This window comes from Herpailurus yagouaroundi, unplaced genomic scaffold, assembly GCF_014898765.1.
Source record: "Herpailurus yagouaroundi ecotype Mexico unplaced genomic scaffold, PumYag 160, whole genome shotgun sequence".
Taxonomy (NCBI): domain Eukaryota; kingdom Metazoa; phylum Chordata; class Mammalia; order Carnivora; family Felidae; genus Herpailurus; species Herpailurus yagouaroundi.
In genome coordinates this window covers 44,396,065-44,420,856 of record NW_024412401.1, presented here as the reverse complement: position 1 = coordinate 44,420,856, position 24,792 = coordinate 44,396,065, and the positions used below count along the sequence as shown (strand labels likewise).

Below are 24,792 nucleotides of genomic sequence, written 5' to 3'. Positions count from 1 at the left end.
CAGTTGTCACATATTCTCCAGCTGTGACAGCCAGACAGGGTCACCCGGAGGGGTCAGCCTTGAGGGACCCGTGCTAGGATGCTCAGTCTAGGGGCAGAGGCAGGGGTGGAGGCGGGTAAACCGATCAAGCGCAAGAGAGTCGGATGTTTAGTAACAAAGACATCACGGGAGGCCGCCGGGCTTTGAGGCCCCTGCCAGCTTCTGAGCGAGGGGCTTGGGCAGCTTCTGAACGTAAAACCCGACCGTTACCAGTCTTGCTCCTTTCCCTCCAGCACCCCTAGCATCCCTCGGACCTCACTCCAAGACGGGTCTTTTTTTTTTTTTTTTTTTAAGTTTATTTATTTTTTGAGGAGGGGAGGGGCAGAGAGAGAGGGGAAGAGCCCAAGCGGACTCCACGCTGTCAGCAGCGAGCCCGATCGGGGCGCAAACTCAGCAACGGTGAGATCATGACCCGAGCCAAAGTCTGAGGCTGAACAGCCTGAACCACCCAGGCGCCCCCAAGATGGGTCTTTAATAGGTTATCAGTCCCTGTGACCTACAGGGAGACGGGAGCTTCTTACGTCAGGATAGAGCTCCGACCCGTCACTGGTCCACCTGTGTGAGTGTTGGCTCAGTTCATCAGGACATTGTTTGTTCTCCCAGATCCCACCTCGGCCACTACCTACTACCTAAGTTCACTCTCGTCAAAGGACGCCAGCAGATGGGGCGCCTGGGTGGCGCAGTCGGTTAAGCGTCCGACTTCAGCCAGGTCACGATCTCGCGGTCCGGGAGTTCGAGCCCCGCGTCGGGATCTGGGCTGATGGCTCGGAGCCTGGAGCCTGTTTCCAATTCTGTGTCTCCCTCTCTCTCTGCCTCTCCCCCGTTCATGCTCTGTCTCTCTCTGTCCCCCAAAAAATAAATAAACGTTGAAAAAAAAAATTAAAAAAAAAAAAAGGACACCAGCAGAGAAAATGACCCTAACACAAGAGTTGCAAAGAAAAAAAGCCTTGTTCTGAATGGGGAGCCTTCAAACCCCCTGGATTAGCAAACCTCCCCCACCGCTGACTCAGGGACAGGCAGTTTCACTGGAGGTTCTGCCAGCAAATCGCTGTACAGCCCTAGAAGAGTCACGTGACCCCCGGGTGCCTCTGCTTATGTCTGAAAGCCCCCAGCACAATCCCGATGAGCCCACAGACTCTTCCTAAGTACTTTGCAAACTCTTAGGAATTCTACCGAGTCAGAGGCATCTTGGTGATGCGTGTTGGTGCGCATTGGAGACCTGAAGCGCTGAAGTTCAGCCTGCGGCGGGGGGTGGGGTGGGGGGTGGACTGATACACCCTTTCAGACCCTCTTCCAGGCTTCTCTGTCTTTGATGCCACAAAACAGAATAAAAAAGCAGATCAAGACCAACCCAAAGGAGGCAGGGAAGTCTTGCCACAAACCAAAGGCATTTCTGTCCGTCCCTCGGCTGCAGGCAGGCTGGTAGAGAACACACGATGACAGGCCACCCCGGCTGTTTGCCCTGGGAAGCAGGGTGCCGGCACAATGCTCTGAGCCAGGAACAGAAAAGCCAAGCCCAGTGACAACCAGTCCAACTCTACAAGGCTTTATGAGCATTTACTAGCCCAAAGAAGGCCCCGTCCGGGCTCCGCCCGCTCCGTGGGCACAGAGATGAAAAGTAAGGCCCAGGCCTTGCCCTCAAGAAGCTCAGAGCCCATCCTGGGAGATGGGCAAGCTGACGGCAAAGTGTAAAGGAGGCAGTTGATAGGAGCTACAAGCCAGGACCGCACAGGGGACGGTTCACCCTTCGTGGAAGGATGAGACCAAGTGGAGGTGACATTTGTGCCAGACCCAGAGGGGCAGGAAGAATCTGGGCAGTGAAGCAGTGGCCGAGAGAGAAGGGCATCCAGGAGTCACAGGCAGAGACCAGGAAACAGGCGGCCTGAAGAGCACAGGGAAGACAGGATAACAGCAGAAGGAGAATGGCGTGGATCGCGGGTTCGATCCAGAAGGTGGGTAACAGGGAGCCGCCCCCGGGGGAGGGAAGAAGGGGCTGGATGGAGGGAAGCGGAGGGCAGGAGGCTGGTGGAGGCTGCGGTTAACGAGACCCAGCTTTAGGAAGCAGGGCTGCTAGGGGCTCACCCCGGGCATGGAGAACAGGGAACTGGATCCCCTCAGCCAGCTGCTCTGCTCCAGGGAGAGGCTATAGCCCAGCTGGCACAGACCCCAGCTGGGAGGGGCCGGCCTCAAGGAATGCTGGGGATGTGCAGGGGAGAGGCATGTGGTGGCTCGGGAGGGAGACAGGGACTACTACACATGCTCGGGGCCTCTCCGCCGAGGCTGTCGTGGGCAGAGAGGGGGCTCAGCTGGGTTGGAGCTGGGTTGGTCTCAGAGCCCCTCCGCTGCTCCCTCGGCTCCCTCCCACAACCCCGGCCAACCCCCCCATCACCCCCCCTGCAGTGTTCAGAGCACAGACTACTAATTCCAGAGGTGAGCAAGCTGGCCCTGCCCTGGGCTCCCTCCCACTGCCTGCGCCCGCAGCCCTCGGCTCCCTGAGTCCCCTGGACGCTGAGCCCACAAAGCCTTGCTGACTGGTTTTGCACCAAGCCAGGGCTGCGCATCACCCTCCAACCCAAGCCAACAACTCATCCGTGTCCTGCGCCCGTCACGGAACCCCCTCTCCAGAAATGCAGAAAACAGAGCGTAACCTGTGAATGCGGGGGTTGAAAGGAACGTCAGACATCTAACTAAACGCCCCCACCTTGCAGACAAGGAAACGAAAATCAGTCGTGAGAGATGACCGGCCCTGCCCAGGGTCACACAGCCCCAGTGGTGGTCCAGCCAGAACCCACGTCTTCAGGCTTCCAGGAGGGTCTGGCACCAAAGCCATGACCAGGTAGGGCGGTAGAACACAGGGTATTGGATACAGTACAGGAAAAAAAAAAAAAAAAAAAAAAAGCCCTGTGCTTATGGTCAAGGGACCTGGGTTCAAGTTTGACCTTGCCATCTTTCCCATGCACACAGACATTAGAGCTTTGGACATGTCACAGCAGCTTCCTGGACTCCAGTGACCTCTTCCGTAAAATGGGTGTTTAATGGGGCGCCTGGGTGGCTCAGTTGGTTAAGCGACCGACTTCGGCTGGGGTCGTGATCTCGCAGTTTGTGAGTTCGAGCCCCGCGTCGGGCTCTGTGCTGACAGCTCGGAGCCTGGAGCCCGCTTCGGATTTATCTCCCTCTCTCCCTACCCCTCCCCTGCTCATGCTCTGTCTCTCTCTGTCTCAAAAATAAATAACCATTAAAAAAATTTAAAAACAGAGACACTGTCTGCCCCTCCCCTGCTCACGCTCTGTGTCTCTCTGTCTCTCAATAATAAATAAACGTTAAAAAAAAAATAGGTGTTTAATAACTCTGTGCTTTCAGCAGGATCAAACAGAATAAAGGTAGAGCAAGTGCTCTGTGTAGAGCAGAGCTAGGAGGTCAGGACTGGGATCCTGCTGAGGCCCAGGCAAGCGATTCCTTTACCTTCACTGCTCCTGGAAGCCAGCCCAGCCCAGCCAGCCTGAAGTCAGACATTTCCCCCAGAGCTGCCCAGGGGCCAGCAAAACAGCCCTCCAGGGGAAGGGGTGGGTGTCCACTGGGTTTACAGCATCGATGCGCACAAGGCAGGCACACCCGCTCCCCTCCCCAGGAAGTCCCTTGTCTGGGAGGACAGAGGTCATCATGGGGCCACAGAGGAGGAAGGAGAGGGGAGGGGGGGTCCTGCTCCCTTCTCCTGGGTCCTCACCGTCCCAGCTGAGAAATCTGAGCACAAGTTCCTCACCCAAGGTACACTGATCTTTCTAGAAAGCAGAGGTCACAGGCTTTGAGGGGACGGAGGTGGGGGGCGCAGGGCCTCCTGGGAACCACAGGCTTGCTGCCATGCACATCCAGATGTGGCAGGAGAGGCTCACCTCTGTCCTCCAGGGGCCTCCCCAGAATGCCTGACAGCCACCCAGGAGACTTCCACAGAAAGCAATCAGCCCACCAGTGGGTATAACATCCTGCCTGTTTTACAATGGAGAGAAAGCCCCAGAAAGGGAGACTAACCAGCCAAAGAGAGTGGAGCCAAGGCTTGGACTTAGATTGCTTGGAACCCATCTCCCACACTCTCTTCCTGAGTGCACCTTAGAGCTACAGTTCCCAGACTGTACTGTGCATGAGAAGGGCCCTGGAGTGTTCTTATTTGTTATTTTTCGGAATGTTTATTTGTTTATTTTGAGAGAGAAGAGAGACCGTGTGTGCAAGTATGTGTGTGGGGGAGGGGGACAGAGAGAGAGAGAGAGAGAGGGAGAGAATCCCAAGCAGGCTCCACACTGAGCTGAGCCTTGATGAGGGGCTCGATCTCACAAACCCTGAGATCATGACCTGAGCCAAAATCAAAAGTCAGATGCTTAACTGACTGAACCACCCAGGCACCCCCATACCCAGGGAGTTTTTAAAAGTACACATTCCTCTACTCCCTAGGTGTGGAGTAGAGATGAGAAATCTGCATTTTAATAGGTGCCCCAGGTGGTTGTGATAAAGCACACACCAGAGACCTGGGTGAATGCACACATGTATACACACTCATGGGCACGCACGACATGGGCCAGCACAGGACGAAAATAACGATTAGAAGCAAGGGCTCTAAAGGCAGATGCTGGGTTTGGGATGCAGCTCGGCTCCTTAGGGGTTGTCTGACTTTGGGGTAAATCTCGAGACCTCTCTGAACCTGTTTCTTCACATGCGATATGAGGATAAGAAAAGAAACCAGCCTGGGGCGCCCGGGTGGCTCAGTCTGGTTGAGCCTCCGATTTTGGCTCAGGTCATGATCTCATGTGAGTTCAAGCCCCACATCGGGCTCTGTGCTGACAGCTCAGAGCCCGGAGCCTGCTTCGGATTCTGTGTCTCCCTCTCTCTCTGCCCCTCCCCCGCTCATGCTCTGTCTCTCTCGGTGTCAAAAATAAAATAAAAACATTTTTAAAAAATTTAAGAAAAGGAATCAGCCTCAAGGTGTTGTCCTGAGGGTAATGATATGTCCCAAGGAAATAGTATGTGTAAAGCCCTCAGCACAGGACCTAGTGTATCATAAACACTCACTAAACGGTGCTACAATCATTGCCAAACTCAGCTCAGTGTGCTCAATGCCTAAGGGAAGAACAGAACAGCAGGCACCAGGGGACCACAGTGAATAATTGAGCCAGTAAGAGATGCCTGAAGGGTTGTACCAGAACCAGTGGGTAGAAGTAACAGGGACACAAATCTCCGCTCCACACAGGAAGGAATTTTTAACAGACTGGAGTTGCCCAATCATGAAACCAGCTGCCTAGTGGACTGTCACTAGAGGATCCCAGCTAAAAAGACTAGAGGTTCACCAAGTAGAGATACAGCACCAGGGAAGGAAGAAGAGAGGGTGGCCTAGAGCTCTTGAAGGTGACTTTCGGCCCGGGTTCTACAGGTCAGTCCCTCTCCCTGTAATGCTGGTTAATTCGTGCATTTGCACTGCTCTGAGATTTACAGCCCTTACCTCCACAAATCCAAAAGCGATGGGGAGAGGTCAGTGGTAGGTAGAAAGGCTGATGCCTTCTGAGCAGTTTACGTAAGAAGGGGAACGGATGCGGCTGTCTTAAATCTGAGCCCTACAAACACTGAAATTGTATGCCTTGGAGGATATGGGCACGTGTGTACTTTTCTCAAAAGGGCTGGTTAAGAGAGGCTGGTTCACAGAAACTTTTGAGAGGAGGGGAAACTGAGACACATAGGGGCTGGGGGGCTCAGGCAGCAAGGGGGCCCAATCTCCAGGATACAGATTGGAGCCCAAGGCTGTTGTCCTACGAGCCAGGTGCTTTCAAGGCCTTACCTTTCTTAAAGCCTCAGCACATCCCCCTGGGGTGAGATCTTTGAGCTCAGAGAGGTTAGGAGCCTTCCCAAGGACACACAGCTAGTGAATGGCTGGGGTTTGCACCCAAATTCTCTGGGCCTCAGAGCTAGTGTTTGGTTTGGTGTTTAACTCTTGGCTGTACTGTGTGAGGTCAGGAAAACACAGAAAGGTGTTTGGCTTTTGACACTGAGGGCAAATGATGTTAAAGAAGATGATGCCCATAGGTGATACGCTACCTATTCCTCCACCCTCAATTAAAATTAAATTCAAATCCAAATTGATTTCACCCCTAAATAGCAGAAGGGGGGCAGGAGGAGAGGGGCTCAGCTCCCATATGACTCAAGCCAGACAGCTCAAAAGAATGGAGCATCTGGAAACCAGAAAGCTCAACCATTCCCACCAGGCTGCGATCTGGAACCTAGACGGGTTTGGTCCCTGCTGCTACCCTGCTTAGCTCACCTTTCAGGGCAGCCCAGGAAGCCAGAAAGAGACCTCTCTTCAATGACCCCGCCCCCTGAACAGTGAGGAGTGGCTACCGGTGGAACAAAACAACACCTAAAACTTGGGTGCCCGGGGGTGCCTGGCTCTGGGATGAGAGGAGTGGCTGTTTAATTACCAACCCCCAGGGTGAGCTGAGGAGGGTCTGAAGTTTGGGGGGACCACTGGAAGCACTGGGGTTGGGAGGCTGGAGGAAACCCCCCACTCTACACGCGCCGCCGGCTGCAGGCCCCCATCCTTGTTACCCACCCCCGCCCCCCCTCCGCGGTTCTCTCCCCAGGACCCAGTCATCAAGGCCCGGCGCACGGGGAAGTTAAAAGGGTCATCGCACCTGGCAAAGATCCTTGGGCGGCACAGGAGGACTGTAGGGTAGAAGAGGGTTAAGTAAAGCAAAGTCGCAGCCCCCTCCTCAGTCCGGTCCCCCCCATACCTTCCATTAGGGCCCCCGGATCCTCTCGGACCCTCTCTGGGACCCTTGCAAGCCCCGGGGTCCCCCCCTCATACCGGCGCGGGGGCCCTAGCGCTTACCTCTACGCGCCGGCCGGGCCGCTGGGCGCTGCCATCCTGAAGGCTCCGGAGCCCGAGCCGCACAGGGCCAGGGTCACGAGGCGGCGGGGTCGCGGGGTCGCGGGGTCGCGAGGCCGCAGCAAAGTTTCCGTAGCGCCAGCCAGGCGGAGCGGGCCAAGCCGGCGGCGGGCCCGGCAGGAGCGCGCTCCGGCCGGCTCCGCGCCTCCGCCTGTGCCGCGCTGCTCGGGCTCCAGGGCTCCCGGGCTCCCCCGGCCACCCGGCCGGCCCAGCCCCGCCAATCGCAGGCCCCGCCACCCGCAGCTCCGCCCGCCGGGCCGGGACCCGGCGGAGGCGGGGAGGGGCGGGGCGGGGGCGCACCTGTTTGGCCAATCGACCCCACTCCTGCCACCCCGCCCCGGCCAGCCTTCCGGACGGAGCAAGTCCGGTCCCTTCAGCTCTCGGCACACGCCCCCTGTCCGCTCTCGGACCCGGGATCCAGGCCGGGCCACATGCTCCCCTCCCTCCCCTTCCCGGTCCCAGCCGGCCGTCTCCGCCAGCCCGCCGAGGCCCTCCGTGCGGCCGGGCTGCGCTCCTTCCCCAGCCCCCGGGACGTCAAAGACAAAACGCCGGCTTCGGCCTGGGGGCTGGGGGGGTACAGGTCTGAGGACTGCACCGCGACTCTGCCCACCCCTCTTCTGCTCAACACCCTCCCCTCCCACAAGGATTCGCGCGCGTCCTCGGGCCCCTTACACTTCGCGGTGAGCTTGCCTGGATCCCCGACCGCGGGGGCCGCGGGGCCGATGCGGGTGCAAAGCTCTGGGACCGGATGGCAGGTGAGGGAAGGTCCCGGGGAAGGCCCTTGCAGCCCTCCCACCAACATAAACTCTCCAGAACCCCATCTGGATCCGGACCAACTTCTCCAGAACGCTTGCGATCCGCGGCAACGGGTTCCCCCAACTTCTCTCGGGGTCACAGCGAACACTAAAGCTTGACGATTTTGTTGTTCCCATTTTCCAGACAGGAAGACTGAGGCCGAAGGGAAGCGAACGCTTCTCAGACGTGGTGGCCGGACTGCGACTTTTTCAAACTAAAGGTGAGTTTGCAGAGAGCGCCTGGCTTCACTCCCGGAGCCTGGCGCGGATGCCTGGCCTCTCTCCCTCGCTCGCCCCCCGCCGCGGGCCTGGGGTGGGGAAGGAGAAGGAGGCCCCCGCCAAGTGTCCGGGAAGAGCGGGGGCACGCCCGCCGCCGGCCCTGCCTTACCTCGGCAGCAGAGCGGGTCCTCGCAGAGCGCGCCGGCCGGAGGCCCCAGCAGGGGCAGGGAGGCCCAGGCGAGCGCGCGGGAGGCCCCGCCGCCGGCTCCCATCCCGGACGGCCTCGGCCGCTCCTCGGCCCGCTGGCCTGCCACCCTCCGCGGCACCTGTGGGGACGGCACCGTGCCCGCGGCTTCCTCCGCGGCCTCGGGGGCGGGACTGGGCCAGGCCCGGGGTGGGGCGTCCGGGGCTCCCCCGGTTCCTCGGACTGTCGCGGCCCGGGACTCCCACAGTCGCCGCCCCGGCTCCGGGCCAGCAGCGCGGGGCAGGGCGCTATTTTTAGCCGGAGCTGTTCTCCCAGTTGGACAGACAGAACCAGTTAATTCGGCCGCTCGGGAAGGGCCTGCACCGGGAGCTCCCCGGAAAGGCAGCCGCAGCTCTGCTGAAAGCTGATCCTTCACATTCCTGCCTCTCGAGGCGGGAGGGCGGGAGGGGTGGGGGGGGGGGGGGGGGGGCACGCCTCTAACTCCCCCCGGGGAAGCCGGCGTCTCTCTGAAGGCAGCCCTGGGCCCCAAGTGCGCGCCCCGCATGGGGCTCTCTAAATTGACTCTGAAACTCCACCTGCCTTCCTCCTGCTGTCCCCCAGGCTTCAGCCCACTTCCCATAAATGTCCACCTAGGGTCCCACCCTTCCTACTGGTCTCCAGCACTGGGGAGAGGCCCCCCTCCCCCGCCAGAAATGAGATCTGAGCCCCAACATCTTCTGAAGCTGGCACACTCACATGACTCAGGAGCTACCTGTTGAAAGAAGGAAGAGTGAAAAATCCTGTATGAGATGAGCCAGAGGGTCAGGTAGAGGTCCTCCGAGCCTGGGCTATATGGGGTAGATGGACAGGGTGGCTTCGGAATCCCACAGAAGCCCTAATCCAACATCTTCCGGTTGTGTGACCTTGGCAAGTCTTCTCTCACCTCTGTGCCTCAGTCTTAGCAGCCCAAGAGACAGCATGTGAGAAAGAAAGTCTTTGCAAAAAAAAAAAAAAAAAAAAGCCTGGTGGGCATGTTCATGTAATGAGTGATAAAGCAATGCATTTATAGATGAATAGGCCAGTGGACTAGAACGGAGGCTGCACAAATAGACCGACACATGTATGGAAACTTGACATGTGGCAAAAGTGGTGTCACAAGCCCCTGGGAAAAGGGTGAACTCTTTAGAGGGACTGGATGTCCATGTGAGGGAAAACATGAGGGGGAGTCCCTACCTCACGCCATGCATTAAGAAAATCAATCCCAGGTGGATTCAAGACTTAAACACAAAGAACTTGTGTAATAGGGAAAGATTTCTTAAAGACCCCAAAAGCACAAACCATCAAGGAAAAGATTGATACACTTCGTTAAAGTATAAAACTCCTAGGACACAGTATCCACAACCTACAAAGATCTTCTACAAATCGATTCTCAAAAGCAACAAGAGCAAGTTGAGCAAGACATAGGAACAGGCAATTTGAAGAAGGGAAACCGTGCATGGCCAGGAAACATATGAATTCGCAGAGAACCTCCCTCTTAATCAGGGAAATGCAAGATAAGACCCCGGGGAAGCGGCATTGCCCACCCCTGAGATCGGCAGAGAGCAAAGAGGTAGGAGGGCAGAGGGTTGATGAAGACGTTGCACACAGGGAATTCTCACACACTGCTGGGAGAAGGTGAAATGGGGGCCACCACCCTGGAAAACAATTTGACGGCATCCGGAAATGTTGAAGATGGGTAATATGCCCCGGTGACCCGGAGAACTTGGCTTCTGGGATAAACCTGGGGCTTGCTCATCGCCACAGTGTTTAATCCTCATAAAGAATCGGAAGCAGCCTCGGTGTCCATCAGCGGAAGAAGGTACAAACAAAGGGTGGATCAGTCAGTGAAGTTTTAGACAGTAGTGAAAAATGAATGGAGGTTCCTTACGAATCCCAGGTTGGGGGATGGGGAGCAAGTTCCAGAAGATCACATTGGATGAGATCATTCCTGGAGATTTTTAAAACGTGAGAAACAAAACGATGCCATATATTTCCAGGAATGCCCAGTTTGGGTAAAAGTATGAAGAAATTCAGAAGAGTGATAAATACACCATTTAGTAAAGTGTTTGCCTCGGGGTGGGGAGAGGGAGATGTGAAGGATGGTGGGAAGGGGCTTCATCCATATTGGTTAAGGTTTCATTTCTTGACCTGGGTCAAGGTACTTAGGTGTTTGTTTTACCCTTTGCGACCTTTTATTTAAAACCTCTTTTTAAAAAAAAATTTAATGTTTATTTATTTTGTGTGTGTGAGAGAGAGAGAGAGAATGAGGAAGGGGCAGAGAGAGACGGAGAGAGAGAGAATCCCAAGCAGGCTCTGCACCATCAGCGCAGAGCCTGACGCGGGGCTTGAACTCACAAACTGCGAGATCATGACCTGAGCCGAGATCGAGAGCCGGGCGCTGAACCCACTGAGCCATCCAGGCGCCCCCCTTCATAACCTTTGTTTAAAGGGACGGAGCAAGCAGGGTGGTACAAAATATAAAATCCACATCAAATGCAGTCCTGCTCTGAACTCCACTTTCCGGATTTAAATAATGTGGCCATCACGTCTGCGAAGCGCTCGGCACAAAAGCATGACTCATGGTGAAGTGCTCTGTAAAACTCGAGAACGTGACTAGCCTGCTCCTCAGACTCCCCCGGGATCCTCCCAACCCTAGTCCCAACCAGCCGAGACTCCCCCACTCCGTGCAACTAGAGCTCCCAAGCCCCTCAACCTCCGGCATGCCTTCATGCCTTTGCACAAACTGTTTACTCTTCCTGGAGTGCCCGCCCCTACCCCCCCGCCCACCGCTTCTGTTACCGTCCAGCACTGGCATTTCAGCCCGTGGACAGCCTCATCCACTCTCCCAGGCAGAAGCTTCTCATAGCATCCACCCACCCCCGTCCGGGTCTATCACATTGTGGATTATCGCACATGGTTGTGGATCTGTCTCCTCCCCGGGCAGACTGGGAGCCCCTCCAGGTCACGAACCTTGTCACCTGCATAAGACCTCGCCTCGGGAAGGTTGCATGAAGGAACAAAGGGGGCGAGCGGACCCAAACACTCAGAAACGAGAAAGGGTCATGCCAAGCCCTCAAAAAGAAAGCGATCCCACTGTGCCGACTGACTCCCTGGTCTTCACTGCAGTGTTCTTGGGAGGTCATGTGACTGTTGGGGTCAGAGACACCTGAGTTCACATCGAGGCTCCTCTGAGCCTTGGTTTCTGTGTCTGCACAACTACGATGTGATTAGGGCTTATTGCAAAGGGTTCTCACGAAGATTCGGTGAGATAATAGAGGCAAAACGCGTGACCCCATTTGGGGAACAGGTAGCAATTATGTGAATATTGGCCAAGAGGAGGATGTTTGCGGGGGAAGGTGGAAGGGACCCAGTTGGCTTCCCATGAAAGGAGGAGGCGGGGGAAGAAACTGCCAAGGAGTGTTCTCCAGCTCTGCACAAACACAAGCACCTGGAAGTTGGCCCAGGTGGTGGGAGGGGCAGAAGTGTGCCCCGAGTTAGTGCTCCTGGTGCTCTTTCCTCCTGTCCTTTGTGTCACCCCTGGGTGAGGGGCCGCACAGCATTTCAGAACCAGAGACCCTCCTCCCTGTCTCCCCACGTCCACTCTGGCCCCCTCCAATCTGTTCTCGCACGTAGCCCAGGGATCTCAATCTGGACCTGTCTCTCCCTCGCCAGCTTCCATCTGTAGGGGCGACAGAGCCTGCGGCACCCTCCCCGGGGACGCGTCTCAGGCGCTTTACCAAATGCGTCGTCGGCACTATATATGCAAAATCCACATATGTCCACTCGTCGGGAGCTTCTGTCAAGGCGACGTACAGGATGGCAAATTGCTGATGGTCCACACTCCAGAAGATGAATTGGCCGGTGTTACATGTTGTGTGAGCAAACAAATACAGGGAGTGCACAGGGCTGTGTGGTCACTGGGAAAGAACAACACCGTGTGCTTCACGGGTTCAGATGAGATTTTCTGAACTAATGAGCCAATCCTCTTTGATCCAGATCTCACTGGACAATGTCATATTATCCTGGTGACACAGGCTACTGGTGGCACTTTGTCCTATGCAAATGGCCACGCAAGGCGGAAAGCTGCCCAGAGTAAGGTCTGCCATGTCAGTGCTCCTCAGGGAGGTCACCAATGGCCTCCCGGTTGGAAACGGAAGGACATTTCTCTGACTTTATCTCACCTGATGATGGCGGTGAGATTCAAAATGACATCGACGGAGACATCATGTGATGAGGACCCAGGCTGGCAGGAACCCGGGGCAGGGGTGCCGTGAACGGAGGGAGAGGAGGCAACAAAGGGAAGCTTGGATGTGCGAGCGGGGCAGTGAGGGTCACAGAGGACGAACAGCAGAGATGTGTAAACCTCACCACCGCCAGAAAATGCAACCCGAGTTAGACAGAGTGGACCACACATCCGTGACCTTGAAGTGGAGGATGGCTCTGGTTCCCAGGGTGACCCTGTTCCGAGGGGCACAGCCATGCCCGGTTCAGTCAGCCTGGAAGCTTTCCTTCCACCCCTGCCCTCCGTGAATTCCCCAAGTGCCCAAGTCAGGGTCGACTGCCGGGAAGAGAAGTCAACGCCAGCGCTGTGCACGGATCAGCTCCCCTGTGCACGGACCCCGGGGCCCACATGGGAGGAGCCCCCAGAGTGCTCATGACGGAGGTGGGTGGGTGGCCCCGGGAGCCCTGGCACCACAGGCTGGGCTGCTGGCCCTGAGCGGTGGTGGCTCCAGGAAAGTCTTTTTAACATTTTATTTATTTTTGAGAGACAGAGGGAGACAGAGCACAAGCCGGGGAGGGGCAGAGAGAGAGACACACACAGAACCCGAAGCAGGCTCCAGGCTCTGAGCTGTCAGCACAGAGCCCGACGCGGGGCTCGAACCCACAAACTGTGAGATCGTACCCGGAGCCAACTGAGCCACCCAGGCACCCCCGGGAAAGGCTTTTAAGGAGATGGCCTCTGAGCGTGTCTTAAAGGAGCAGAGAGAGACATCAGCTAGGGGAAGGGGAAACAGCCCAGGCAAAAGTATGGCAGTGTGAGGCCGCCCAGTGTGCTCAGGGAGTTCCAAGCAAGCAGCTGTGAGAGAGGAGGTAGGAAAAGGAGGCAGGGCTGGGGCATGAGGGGCCCTCAATGCCACACCCAGGAGCTTGGAATGTTCTGGGGTGGGGGAGGGGTGGATGCTGTCATGTGCAACCCAGATCAGGGTTCAGGACAACTCTGAAGGGCCTTCCCTGCTCCAGGCCCTTCCCGGGCCCCACGTGGTGTGGGCAGAGGCCAACACTGTGACTACCTGACAGGTCAACTTCTTCTGCCTAGTCTGGCTTCCTGCCCTTCCCGCCTACAGGCGCTGGGCCCTGGAACAGTCCCTGAAAAACCCCCTGCACGAGAGAGAATATGTCTCAGAGCCTGCCTCCCAGAAAACCCAGCCCGTGACGGGGAGCACGGGAGGCACTTGCTGTGCGTCCTGCTGACGGGAATGACCCAGGAGAGGGGGAGAGGTGAGTGATATTCGCGGAAGCAGGCGGGATCTCAGGAGGGGCAGCGAGGCTGGCTCATCCTGAGACAGAAGCAGAAATTGGAGGCAATCTGGGGTGGGAATGGGGTCCGGAAATGGAGTGAGGCATGGCCTTAACTTTTTTTTTTTTTTCCTATGCGGCTGCAAGTGACGTTGGCTGCTCAGAGGAGGGACAGCTATTCGATAGATATTAGAATTACATAAGAAATTAATGATCATAGCGGGTGATAAATGTTGCCACAGCAGTAGTGAGGAATTCAGGGCTTCAAAGAGTGGATAGGAGTTGGCCAGGAGGTGTGCCCATCAGGGACAGTTGTATCAGGCAGAGGAAACAGCTGGTACCCGGAAGCCAGCGGGGCTAGGATTGCCAGATGAAATCCGAGATGCCCAATTAAGTGTGAATGTCATATAAACGACGAATAATTTTTTAGCGTAAGTCTGTCTTATGCAACACTGGGGACATACTTATACCAAAAAATCATCCCTTATTTCCTTTATCACCTTCTGACCCTGTTCCTGCCAGGTGCCCACAAGTGGACCGCCCAGACTGTAGCCCAGGTACCGCTCAGATTCCACTGTATCCCTCCCGTTATCCAAACCCTTGGTTGTCATTTGAGGTCTCTATTGTCTGACCCTCGGGCACTCTTCCAACCCCAACTCCCATCCTTGAAACCGCCCCCCGCTTTAATCTCCTGCCTCTGAGTTTTTGCCCTGCTGTTTCCTCCACTACCCTACCATGCCCTCCCCAGGCCCACTCCTCCAGGAGGCCTCCCAGATTTCTCTGGGAGAATAGACATAATCCTCTCCATCAATCAGTAGCAGCCGCCCCTTGGGCAAGTCATTTCACATCTCTGAGCCTCCGCTTCCTGTGTCTCTAAAATGGGGACAGTACCACCTCTGTCAGGTTGCTAAGGGGACGAGAGACCATGTTCAGAGAGCACCAGGCACAGTCTGAAATGTGGGCACGTGCCCCCTGCGCGTGCCTAGATCAGTGCTGGGCACCCAGCGGGCACAAATACACATTCGCTGAATGGAACCGACTCAAAGGTCCTGAGCTTTTATAGTTTAATTTGCTTCTTGGAATTGCCATGCTCAACAGTGGAACTTAGACAAATTCAATTTCCTATATTAAGATGATCTGAAAAGAGATGAATAATGAAGCCACTGCTCTTCTGACTGCATAACAGGTTTCTCCCCCAGTTGACAAGGGACCAAACCAGCTCCCCAGAAATGGCCCATTTTAGAATCAAACATGGCGCCCGGCCTCTCCTGCTCGAAGCAGGTAATATCTGCCACACACATTTCTGTCTCAAGCCCTCCCAATCCCAGACCACAAAAGGTGATTTCTTATAACCATTAGCATAATTACCTGACTGCAACGCTACAGAGAAGCGATTAGATGAGCCTGTGATTTTTGCACAGTTATTTGTCTCAAGTAAGTCACCTGAAGTTCATCTGCCATCAGGATTCATGGCTGCATTCTGTAATCGTGGGGAATTATTTTGCTAATAACAGAGGTACCTTGATCTAATTTAGTTTTAATGCCAGGAGGTGCCCTCCCAGAATAATCAGCTCCAGGGCAATTCCAATTTCCAGGTTTGTTACACGTTCTGGAGAGAAGATTCAATTCAAAGAGGCTGAAGTTTCTTCTTTATCACCCAAAGTCATCTAGGGGCGAAATGGAATCCTACTCCTGTGTGTTTGCAGAAAAATGCAGGGGGTCGAGCCACAGGGAGCGGGTGGCAGGGCGGTCCCAGCCAAGGGCAGCCGCGGGAAGGCACCACTAATGGGTGAGGACCACAGGCATTCCCTGGGAGAACCCCTCATTTTTCTTGCATTCATTCATTCCCTCATTCATTCTTTTATCCCATTCTGGGCTCTCTCCTCTGCAAGACCTAGTCTCTGCTATTGTTTGAAATCAAAGATTGATAACAAACACTTAGGCGGCCCCGTTCTAGGTGCTTTATGCTTATTAACTCATTACTTCCCATCAGGCAGGTGCGTGCAACTGTTATCCCTATTTTACAGATGCGAGAGCCGAGGCAGGGAGGTTACGACACTTGCCTCAAGTCACACAGTTAGTAAGGGGCGTAGCTGGGGTTTGATCCTTAGATTGTGAGCTCCCTCAAGTTCATGTACAAGGAAGGACCCTGAGTCCACCAGGACCTGTTCAGCCCCTACTCTGTGTTCTCATGTACCCCTCACAACAACTCTGATATGGGAGTATGGTTAGTCCCATTTTCTTGAGGAAGAAACGGAGTCTCAAGAGGAGGTTAAGTTGGCCCAGGTCAGGTGAGTAAATGGAGGAGTTGAGGCTTGGCCCCTGAGATTCTGATTCTCTATCTGCTGCTACTGTGGCTAAAGCCAGGAAGGCTGTGTAGCATCTTTGAACAGCTTTGGAAACGGGCCGGGTCGAGTGCAAGTGCACCACGGGCACGGTGACCAGCCACCCAGCTCAGCTCTTCCCTTCCCACTCTGGAGCAGTTCCTCTGTCCCATCCACCCCCCTCACCCCAGCAACCAGTGTCCTTGGCCGCCATTCGGTGTTATCAGACCAAACCTGCTTCCAGATTCCTGTTCTTCAATCACATTCGTGCTTTCAGCAGAGAGCTGTGGGTTCCAGCAGGAAGGGCCAGGAGGCTGACGTGGCTCTGCCATTCCATTCCTCCCTCGGCCTTGGCCTCCCCATCTATTTGAGGAGGTGGGTTCTTTTCAAACCGACGGAGCTACCGAACCCTTGTTTCAAACGAAAAATTTTACGCACGCCCGGTATTCAGGTCAGATGAAAGCCGGCTGCTCTGAGCGGAGCTGAGTTCGGGGAAGAGGGGGGGCCTCTCTTATTTTGGCATCTTATTGGGACCCCCCGGATTCTTCCAACAGTTGGAAAACCCCTGGCCTGGCCAGAGTCTGTTGACTCTTGAGGTTCTTAGGACTACGGAATCTGAGCTCCACTGATGGCTGACAATACCCGCAGTGCAGGTGGTCAGCTAAGTCCCTCCCCGGGGGTCCCCGTCCCCCTGAACACCTGTCCTGCCTTGATAGGGGCACCCAGGGCCAAACTCAGGAGGGGCATGGCAGCAAGGCCAGGTTGTGCCCAAGGCCCTGCCTCTGGAGCGATGAGCTGTCCGGGAGCGTGAGCACAAAGAAATGATACCCGCCTGTCCGCACAGGCCTGTGGGGTCAGCCTGCCGGGCACACTCACTGGTGACCGTGAGGAGAGGCTAGTCCCCTCCCACTGCTGCCTATGTGTTGTCTCTCTCTTGTCTTCTCCCTTCTCTAAAAACATGTTTTTCATCCCTCCCTCTCTCTCCTTCCTTCTAAAATGCTCAGCTTTCTTTGCCGGGCCTACGGCTGCAGTGGGGTGCGGGCCCAGGACGGAGACTTCACACACAAAGACAGCTGCGTCCTGGAGCAATCAGCACTGGCAATCGCAGGAGCTGGGACCGCCTCCTGGAGGCATGGGTCACCAAAGGGCACATGTGTGGGAGTTAGCCCAGTTCGGGGACACTGCAGGTGGGAGGATGTGGGCGCCCCAGGCTCAGAAGAGAGGCCTGGAGAGGCTGTCAGTCCCTGGGCGTGGCTGAAGTGTGGACTTGGGGGAGGGGGGGGGCGTGTGGCAGGTGCAGTGAGACAAGCACCCTCGAAAGGCTGTCCCAGGGCGGTGGGCTGGTCCTGAGGGTCGTGGGGAGCCAGGAGCGATGGGGAGATCAGTGCACATTTCAGAAGCTCATCTGGCTGCACACTCGTTTGGGGCAGGGGGGAGGGGGGAGATTGTGAAAGTGGGGCTTTCCTTCCCCTTGTCACCACCCCCTCCCCTGCCCTTACCTTCCCTCAACATCCTCCATGTGGCCCTGTTTCCCTCTGAGACATATCCTGCGCACAGAAGAGAATAGGGGCTTTGGGCGGCCGGCTGTTCCCACCTTGGCCTGGCCCCCAGCTTGAAATGCAGCCCTTGACCCCTTCACCCCCAGGACCATGGGGTCAGAATGAGTTGGAAAGTCCATGCAGATTGGCTGGGATGCTTTGATTTTAGGCTCTCTGTTTGTGAACAGGAACTCAAGCAGAAGGTTAGCTTCCCCACCCCCTTCTAGTCCTTTCTATCCAACTCTGGGCTCTGACAGCCCCTGCCCCAGCCTTGCAGCCCCTCTTGGCTCTCGGATCACTGCCTTCCCACCCCCCCCCCCATGCTGCGGTGGGGGAGGGAGAGGTTCCATCCCCAAACACAAGCCCTTTTGTCCCACCACTCAGCTGGGCATCTGCGTTGGCATCCAGTGGGCATCCACACTCACTTAGCCCGGGGCGGCTGCAGGACGAGGTGCGGAGTGGGCACTGAGGGGCAGGGACCAGGGGCAGGAGTGCAAGCGATTGCTGGCTACATTTTGGACCCTGCCCCTCCCCTGCTCAAACCCCTCCCAGGGCTCCTGCTTACTGCCGGACGTCATCCTTAACCAGGGGCGATTTTATCCCGCAGGGAACATTTTTCAATGGCCGGAGACATTTTTGATTGTCACCACTTGGGCTGGGGGAGGGGCAGGACAGCCGGCTGGACAGAGTTGTCTGGCCCTAAATGTCAATAGTGCCAAGGCTGAAGGTCCGACCTGAGGGTAAAGCTCCCCCCACCTCCCCCGCCCGCCCCCCAGCCTTCCCAGCAGTCACTCCCAGGCCTCCGGCCAAACCCTCTAGAAGCTCATTCCCACCTCAGTCCCTTTGCTTCTGCTGTTTCTCCTACTGAGGTGCGCTCCCTGCTGCCCTCCACTTACCTAAATCTCATTTCTCTCCACCCCCTCTATCAGTGGGGGCTCTCCCCTGCTGCCCACGCCAGCTGCCTCTCCCCGAAGCCGGCTCTGACTGCATGGTGCCCTGATTCCTCCCTTCACCTGATGGCTTTGGCCCTCCCAAGTCTCAACCGGCACATCTACGTAACGGGTGGGACAGGCAGGTGGAGACAGCCCCTCCTGCTTCTGCCTGGAACGCTGGGGATACGGGGCACTCTGTGTTGGCACACAGCGGGACCCATGCGGGCTTTGGAGTTAGCGGGCCAAGGTTCGAATCCTGACTTGGCCACTTCCTAGTAGTTTGACCAGAGGTTAATCACCAAACGTCTCTGTGCCTCAGCTGCCTGCCTCCTTTGTAAAATGGGTTTTCCAGAGAGAGTTCCATGTGCTGTGCGGTGTCCCGTCCCTGTCTTTGTTCCCTGTCTGGCTGGCTTATCTTGTCAAGATGCACTGCCCTTCCTGGCCAGTTTCAGATGGACAGCCACCTACTCCTGCCTTCCTACTTCTCCCTAGAAGCTGAGCTTGCAGGGACTTTGGGGAACGGAGACCTCTGGAGCCTCAGCACTGGAAACCAGCTGAGCAGGCCTGGGTGAGTGGCCAGGAGCCCAACCGGCCTTCTTGGCTCCCCTCTCAGCTTCTCAGTCCCTTCCCAGGCTCGGCGTCTCCTGCTGGGACTGTGACCTCCCACAGGTGGGCAGCCACCCGGACTTAGCTGACCTGGCTCAGGGGAGGGGACACTCTGTTGCACAGAGGTGTAGATTGGGGGTCTTAGGGATTCTGGGGAGAAAAAGCACAGAAACAGACTCTTAAACATAGAGAAAAAACTGATGGTTGGCGGGGGGGCGGGGATGGGCCAAATAGGTAGAGGGGATTCGGAGGGGCAGCCCTCCGGTTATGAAATACCTAAGTCACAGGGATGAAAAGCATAGCGTGGGGAATAGAGTCAATAACGTAATTATTTTGTTTGGTGACAGATGGTAAGTACGCTCACAAAAGTACATTTCGTAATGTATGTGATTGTCAACAATCACTATCATGCGTACCTGAAACTGATATAACATTGTATTTCAACTTCAAGGATAGATAGATACATGGATACACAGATACATAGATACATGGATAGATAGATCAAACATGGGCCCCCCAGGCTCCATCACCCTCTTCCTCCAATTCCAGTGGCTGCCCCTTAGAATCACTATCGGGGGCAGAGAGACAGAAAGAGACAGAAGGACAGCGAGAGACAGAGAGATGGAAAGAGACAGTGAGAGACAGAATGAGACAGAGAGAAACAGAGCAAGAGAGAGAGATTGAGGGGGGGGCCTGTCCATCCCCTCCAAGCTATCCGAGGCTCAGTCTGGGGGAAGAACCCCAGATGAGAGCACACAGCTACCCTACTCACCCTCCACAGAGCTGGCGAAAGGCAAAGTTAGAGGCTCTCTGAGTAGGCACCCTCCCGTGCACCCTGGCTTCTGGGCCATGGAGTTGGCATGGCCACTGGGTCAAGGATGGGCCTCACCTCTCTATCCGTCCCCATCCCCAACTCTGGGAAGATACCTGGAGGGGAAGCAGCCCTCCAGAGGGCCCCTTAGGGAGGCCCTGAATGCAACCCCCCTCTTCAGCTTTGGGAGGCCAGAGCGCAGCCACGCACCCTCCCTCCTGACCTCTCTGTCTACCTCGTGGTTCAGCCTCACACAGCGGTTCCCCTCCCTCCACTCCCGCTGCTCCTAGCAGCCACCTTCTACCCCATCATTAGCAAAAGCAAGTGAGGCTGTTTATCTGAGATTTGGGTCAAGGGAGAGAGAGAGTCCAGGGCAGAGGTGGGGGTGGGGGCTGGCGGAAAGGCACCCCCAGCTGCCATTTCAGGAACTGTGCAGCCTTCAGCTGGCTTTTCTGGAGCCCAGACCCACTGGTTCTGGTGCAGAGTGGGTGGAAACTCTACGGGGCGGGGGGGGGGGGGCATGTGGGACCCTCCCACGGGCTCACAAGTTCACTCATGGGCTTTTGCAGACACGGCCAGCCAAGATGGAGACCCACTCGCATGTACACTGTCCTACTCACACAGGCTCATGCCCTCAACATGCATTCATGTGCGCGCACACACACACACACACACACACAGGCACGCCAGGATGTAGGTCACTGGCTAGAGTGCCTCTGGCCGGGGGTTATGAGGATCCAGCCATCCGGCACATGCTTCTGGATTGGACAGAAATGAACCCCTCCCTTCGCCTGCCTTTCCCCTCTGCTCGCCTGAGTCAGCCTGACCCAAAGCCTCTCAAGGCTTCTGTTTGGTTTTCCCTAGAATCCCGCTGGCTGAGACTGCTGGGAACCAGCTCTATCCAGGGAGGGGCGGGGCTCCCGGGCCACATGGCTTTTTTCCATGTGTGTCTGTGTTGGCGGGGGGATCCCTGTACAGGACAATGTGGAGGCTTCAAGAGACAGAGGGATGTGGCCCCACCTTGAAGACTTCCAAGGCATAGCTCATGAGATGCCTTAAGACTAGATGACATGGTAATGGCCAAGAGGGTACAGTCGAGGAGAAAATAGAGCAGCCATAGCCAGGCTGATCAGGGCTGCCTTCCTGGGGGAGGTGGCAGGACTTGGCTGGGCAGTTGAGTGAAGGTTCCACAAAACCTAGGGAAAGGAGTGGTCCTTACATAGCTGGGAAGACCCTAGATGCTTCTGTCCTCCACCCTGGAGCTGGAGCCTCTCCAGAGGTCAGGTCTGGAAGGACCGTCATAGAGTCTTCTGTAGAAAACTCACCGATGGCCCGTAGGCTTTACAGACACGGCAAGCCCAGGACATCAATCCCCCTACTTCCCAGAATCTGCTCTTCCGCCCACATGCCCCCACACCAACATTCCTGCCACACAGGCCAGAGGCCAAGTCGTCCTGACCTCTTTCTTCACCCCACCCCCTTCAGCCTCCAAGTTTCCGGTCTGGCTGGTGGAACAGCTCACAGCCCAGAGGTGGAGACAGGCAGGGAAGCCAATGGACTATACTCATCAGTGTGTGGCGGGACAGCAGGAAGCCCAGGGTGCCCATGGGCTCAAACAAGGTAGTCGGGGAAGGCTTCCTGGAGGAGGTGACATCAGAGCTGAGACCCAGGATGAGCAGGAGTGGCCAGGCTGGGGCAGAAGTAGTAGGGAGAGGTGTGATGGAAGGGTGGTCCAGGCAGGCAGCACAGCAAGTGCGAAGCGAGGGAGGAAAAGAAAGACAGCACATTCAGGGCAGGGATTAATTCATGCCGATGGGGCGTGGCTGGAGATGAGGGCAGTCACACCATCCTGGGCTCAGGCCTTGCACTGCCTGGAGGCCATGTGAGTGAGTTTACACTTTATCTGTTGTAGCGGGTGCCCTGGGGGACTTTAAGATGCCGGTGAGTGGTCCCCTTGGCTACACAGAGGAAGATGAGTCTGGGACACCGGTTGAGTTGGGGAGAGCCCGGAGGGGGTGAGGCAGCCCTTCTAAGAGTCCAAGGTGGGGCCTGGCCTCAGGTGGGGGCTGGGAGCTGGAGCTAAGGCAGGTCTCAGGACCATGCAGGAGGTAGAATGGACCTCGAGGAGTTCTGGCTCTTTCTCTCTCTGGCCCCCATCTTCCCATTGTGGAATGGAGGATGGGCAGGAGGCCCCCCCAAAGACCCTCTCCCTTGGCCTCCTCACAGCTGGGGCCATTTTCTGCTTGCTCCAGCCTCCCTGGGCTTCTGGAAGTGACCTCCGGGGAGGAATCCCGGCTGGGAGGGACACAGCCCTGGCTTCAGGAGGCCTGGGGTGGTGTCGGCCACCCAGGGCACATCCAGCCGGCAGAAGGAAATGCCATAGCAGTCCTAGGCTGGGCCAGCCCGAGGCAGTGGCCATCCAGGACAACTTAAGAAGGAATGATGTATTGGCGTGGTCCTCACAAAACTCCTACTGTCCCCAGCCCGCTGAGGAGGTCAAGGCTCAGAGAGCCAAGCGGCCCGGGATGGAAGCCTGGGTCTGTGCGCTCAGCACAGCGCAGCTCAGGAGGGGGCCCACCACGAGTGGGAGGGGAGGACAGGGGAGAGTGTCTTTGCTTTCTAAACAATAAGAGCTCCCGAATGAGCTCCCCCCACCTTCTCCCACCAGGAGCCTCTCACCCCAGGGGACGCCAGCTCCTTTCTCCTGAGTTTTCTCCTGGCCCTGCCTGGCCCAGATCCAGACACAGGGGCTGCCCTCCGCATCCCCCTCCCTGGGCCCCATTCCCTGGCCTTCTTGTACGGCTGCTCAGGCGTGGGTACATAAATGATTTAAGCCCCTCCCGTCCATCCTCATTGTTCTTCTTTATTGACCATTCTTCCTGATTTAGCCTCTTCCCAGCGTCCCATGGGGCAAGAAGGCGTGTGTGTGTGTGTGTGTGTGTGTGTGTGTGTGTGCACTCCACCCCTTGTCCACCTGCCCAGCTGGGGAAGGTCAGAGGCCCAGGCATGACTGGCCAGCCGGAATGAGGCTTCCCTGGGACCCAGAGGGGTTTTGGATTGGGGGCCAGAGTATTCGGGGAGCAGCCCAGAGTGGTGGACAAAAGCACAGTAGTCTTGGGGGCATCTGGGTGGCTCAATCGTTGAGCACCCATCCGACTTCAGCTCAGGTCAGGATCCCACAGTTGGTGAGTTTGAGCCCTGCATCGGGCTCTCGGCTGTCAGCACAGAGCCCGCTTCAGAAGCTCTGTCCATCCTCGCTCCCTGCCCCTCCCCTGCTTGTGCTCTCTCTCTCTCTCTCTCTCTCTCTCTCTCTCTCAAATAAAAACAAAAACTTTTTTAAAAAGTACAATAGTCTTGGAGTCCTGGGTTTGAATTATGAGTGCCCCCACTGGCGCTGGTGGCTTTGGGCCCTGCTAAGCCTCCATTGTCTCATCTGAGCAGTGGGGTTGTTCCTTCCTCTGTGAGGAGCCAGTGGCTCCATGGGGAAAACAGCACACAGCTGGCACATACTAGGTGCTCAGTAAATGGCGTCCCCACTCTGCCTCTCTGGCCTCCCTCCTTCCCCTGTGAAAAGGCCTCAGGTGGGAGTGCGGCTTCTCCTGCTCCTTCAGTTGCCAGCAAGCCCAGGGCAGAAACCCAGAACAAGATGGAAGGAACCTGGGTTTGGCATCCTTTCCCACCCCCAGGGAGGCTAGGCTGGTGTCATTACTTCGGTTGCACAGAGAAACTGCAGCTTGCTGACGGCCCAGGTCTTTGCCCAAGACCTGTCGAGGTAGCTGAGTGGCCGAGCCAGGGGGAGGCCCAGGCTCTTGTCCTTGAGAGGTAGGCCAGGCCTGAGAGGTACCCTTCCCCCTGCGATCCACCCGCATAGACATGGCCTCAGAGAAGGGCCTGGTGGCACTGGTTCAGAGCAAGTGCCCGCCACCTGACTCTCAGCTCTGCCATTCACTAGCTGTGTGACCCTGGGTGAGTCACTCAGCCTCTCTGAACTCGTTTGCTCGTCTCTAACACAAGAATGGTAACACCGACCTCCCAGGGTGGTGGATAGGGGAAGCGAGGTGATGAATGTGAGGCACACGGCCGGGCACAGAGCCGTTATTTTATGGTGATTGTCTATTTGTCACCAGCTGAGGCAAACCCATTGGATGACACCTCGGGTCCTCCGCTCACGGGAAGGGCCAGGGAGTGGTGACGTCAGACCCCTGACAGCTTCTAGCCCCAAATAGCCCTCTCTTTAGACTGACCCTGTTTGATCACAGCTGCTGCTGCTGCTCCCTGTTCCCAGCTGAGCTGACATCGCCTCTGGCTGTGGCTTCTGGCCCATCAGGCTGGTCCCCAGAGCCGTTTCAACAACCCCATCCCGACGAGGCAGGATTTTCCCCCAGGGAAACGGATGGGCCTCCCAGGTGGCGGCTCCAGCTCAGTGACCCGGCTTTCAGAGTGCTCCAGGCTCTGGAGCAGCCTGGGTTCAAATCACTGACCTCTCTGTATGATCTTGGCCATCACTTTACTTCCCCCGGCCTCAGTTTCCTCATCTGGAGAATGGAGCTAACAGCAACCCAGCAGGTTTGTTGTAAGGACTCAAGCAGACAAAGTGCATAAAGGGCCTGGACAAGACACGCACACAATAGCATGGGTTTTCATGCCTGCAACACTGGGAAGTTTGTAAAATCGCCCCCCTCCGCCCCCCCCCGGGGGGCCCCCCCCCCCCCCACCAACTGGGGCAGGTGTCCTTCCTGGTTATCATCAGGAAGAAACTGAAGCTTCTGAGCTGCCTTGCTGGAATCCTGAGCCCCAGGATTTCCAAAGCAGCCAGCCCCTTCTGGGAGCCGTCCGTCTGAGCCCACCTCCCTCTATGAATCACGGG

General features: G+C 56.5%; 2 protein-coding genes across 3 annotated transcripts in view; one reads left to right on the top strand and one right to left on the bottom strand.

Moving 5' to 3' along the window:
- The window catches only part of LOC121034933 (translation initiation factor IF-2-like), an 86,628-nt gene extending 76,963 nt beyond the window's left edge, over positions 1-9,665 (bottom strand). For both annotated transcript variants that reach the window (XM_040482184.1, XM_040482183.1), the window contains exon 1: positions 8,144-9,665. In XM_040482184.1, coding sequence (XP_040338118.1) covers positions 8,144-8,798 — 655 coding nt within the window. In that variant the 5' untranslated portion in view covers positions 8,799-9,665. The remainder of the gene's footprint in view (positions 1-8,143) is intronic.
- Positions 9,666-15,593: 5,928 nt separating this feature from the next.
- Positions 15,594-24,792, top strand: part of LOC121034934 (uncharacterized) — an 18,371-nt gene continuing 9,172 nt past the window's right edge. The window contains exon 1 of the transcript XR_005792680.1: positions 15,594-16,005. The gene's annotated coding sequence lies outside the window, so the exon portion shown is untranslated. The remainder of the gene's footprint in view (positions 16,006-24,792) is intronic.